Raw genomic sequence first — 2,164 nt, forward strand, 5'->3', positions numbered from 1 at the left:
ATCAGCTGACACTACAATTTAGGATGTCAGACTGTCCTCATGGTATTGCTGATTTGATTATGGTCAAGAGGCTGATGTGTCTCTCGTGTGCATAGTTACACTTGACATTGATGGGTATAAAACAGTTAACAGGGCTTAGCGTACCCATAGAATCTGAATGTTCTGGGTCCCCTTCAGTGTTCACATAAACTATAAACCTAATTTTGAAATATGACCTTCTTCAAAATAAGTAACGATTTCTGAATTTCAAAGTCATCTGTGGTTCTAAAAAGAGTCCCTGAATACCATTTCAGCTTCTGAAATAGTAAAGTTTCAGAAATGCTGAAGTCAAAAAAACCATTAAAAAGGACTTTAAAATTATACATGTTTAGAGACAGATGCAGTCCAGAAAACAGCTAGGATCACTTCTCAGTGATGGCTTCATGTGAACAGAAAGAAGAATTACTCATCTATACTGTCAAAAAAAAAAAAAATGTTCTTCAAACCAGAAACGATGCCCCATTCTAAAAGCCCAGCTCTAAATAAATCTTACTGATGTTTTTGGTTTAAAGGTGAACTCAAGCAAACCTATTATTGAAAATCTGGTTCCTGGTGCCCAGTACCAGGTTGTGATGTACCTAAGGAAAGGCCCTTTGATTGGACCACCTTCAGATCCTGTGACATTTGCCATCGGTAAGTGGCTAGCCGTAGAATAATGACTTCTATATCAGAATCGTGTTTGGAGGGATGCAACATTGCAAGCTCAAATAATTCTCATCATACATGGAAAGCCTCTACTGGCTCACCCACTATTCTGCCTTTAGAGTTAAGAAATAGCAGGATTGTACATTTGGAAGACAACCTTAGCATTTACTAGTTGGGGTAAAAACATCAGAGACAAACACATATTTACTCAGTTTTCAATGGTTGTTCAGAAGAGGGAAGCTGGGTGCAGTGTCACGGGCCTGTTGTTCCAGCTACTCCAGAGGATAAGGTGGGAGGATTGCATGTGCCCAGGAGCTCAAATCCAGCCTATGTAACATACTGAGATCCTGTCTTTTAAAAAGAAAAAAAAATGTATCTGAAGAGTGAAAGGCTGGTTATTAAGTAGAAGTTCAAGGCCATTGCTAAGATACTAACCATTCCTTTTGACTTTGTTTTTTTATCCCCCCCCCCTTTATTCATAGTTCCCACTGGAATAAAGGATTTAATGCTCTATCCCTTGGGTCCTACAGCAGTGGTTCTGAGCTGGACCAGACCTTACTTAGGAGTGTTCAGAAAATATGTGGTTGAAATGTTTTATTTCAACCCCACGACAATGACATCAGAGTGGACAACCTACTATGAAATCGCAGCTACCGTCTCCCTAACTGCATCCGTGGTAATCTCCCCTCAACAAGCTGTCATGCTTTCCTTTGGAAGCAGACCTGCCTTTATGTACCAAATGTGTCAGAAAAAGTTATCTGTAAGCCAGATCACTTTGTAAATACACGTGGGTAATACTACTTTCGAGGTTTTCTAGCTGATTTTGATTTTAGGTGTTGGGGTTCTTTTCATGACCTCCTGAAAGTATCTCTACTCCAAAAATATTATTTCCCACCTTGGTCTTTTGTGTCCTTGCTTATTTTTCTTTCTCATGCAGAGAATAGGTAATCTGTTGCCAGCGTGGTACTACAACTTTCGGGTTACCATGGTGACATGGGGGGATCCAGAATTAAGCTGTTGTGACAGCTCCACCATCAGCTTCATAACAGGTGAGTGTCGTGTGTGGGTAACAGCGGGGCCACAACTCCAGAAAGTGCCAATTATTCACCCAGAAATGATAGAGCATCAATTTTATGCAAGATAATCTGCTTGATTTTGACTGTTCATTATTTGTTTAGCTGATAATGCATGAAAAGTAAAACATCATTTTTATTTTGAGGTACCGCCTTTGACTTATTTTTATTCTGAGTCCCTGACCTTGACTCAGTGCCTCCACTTCGGATTGATTAGCCATGTTGCCAGCAGAACATTCAGTATCACACTGCACACTCAATCGATTTTACCCACTTGATGGTTCTACTTGTTAGACTGCCTCCATTTCCTTATTAATTAAGCCATTTTTAAAGTCACAGGCTTTAGAGTTCATTGCAGGAGTTAAAAATAGCCTTTGTCTTTAGATACCAACTATACAAAAAAAAAA

At 39.5% G+C, this 2,164-nt stretch overlaps 1 protein-coding gene across 1 annotated transcript in view; it reads left to right on the top strand.

Moving 5' to 3' along the window:
- PTPRO (protein tyrosine phosphatase, receptor type O) overlaps positions 1 to 2,164 on the top strand; it is a 237,075-nt gene that overhangs the window by 166,406 nt on the left and 68,505 nt on the right. Inside the window, 3 exon segments of the mRNA XM_012810064.1 lie at positions 552 to 672; positions 1,167 to 1,360; positions 1,622 to 1,733. Coding sequence (XP_012665518.1) covers positions 552 to 672; positions 1,167 to 1,360; positions 1,622 to 1,733 — 427 coding nt within the window.

Source organism: Otolemur garnettii, unplaced genomic scaffold (genome assembly GCF_000181295.1).
Source record: "Otolemur garnettii isolate 467f Iridium unplaced genomic scaffold, OtoGar3 scaffold00124, whole genome shotgun sequence".
Lineage (NCBI taxonomy): Eukaryota > Metazoa > Chordata > Mammalia > Primates > Galagidae > Otolemur > Otolemur garnettii.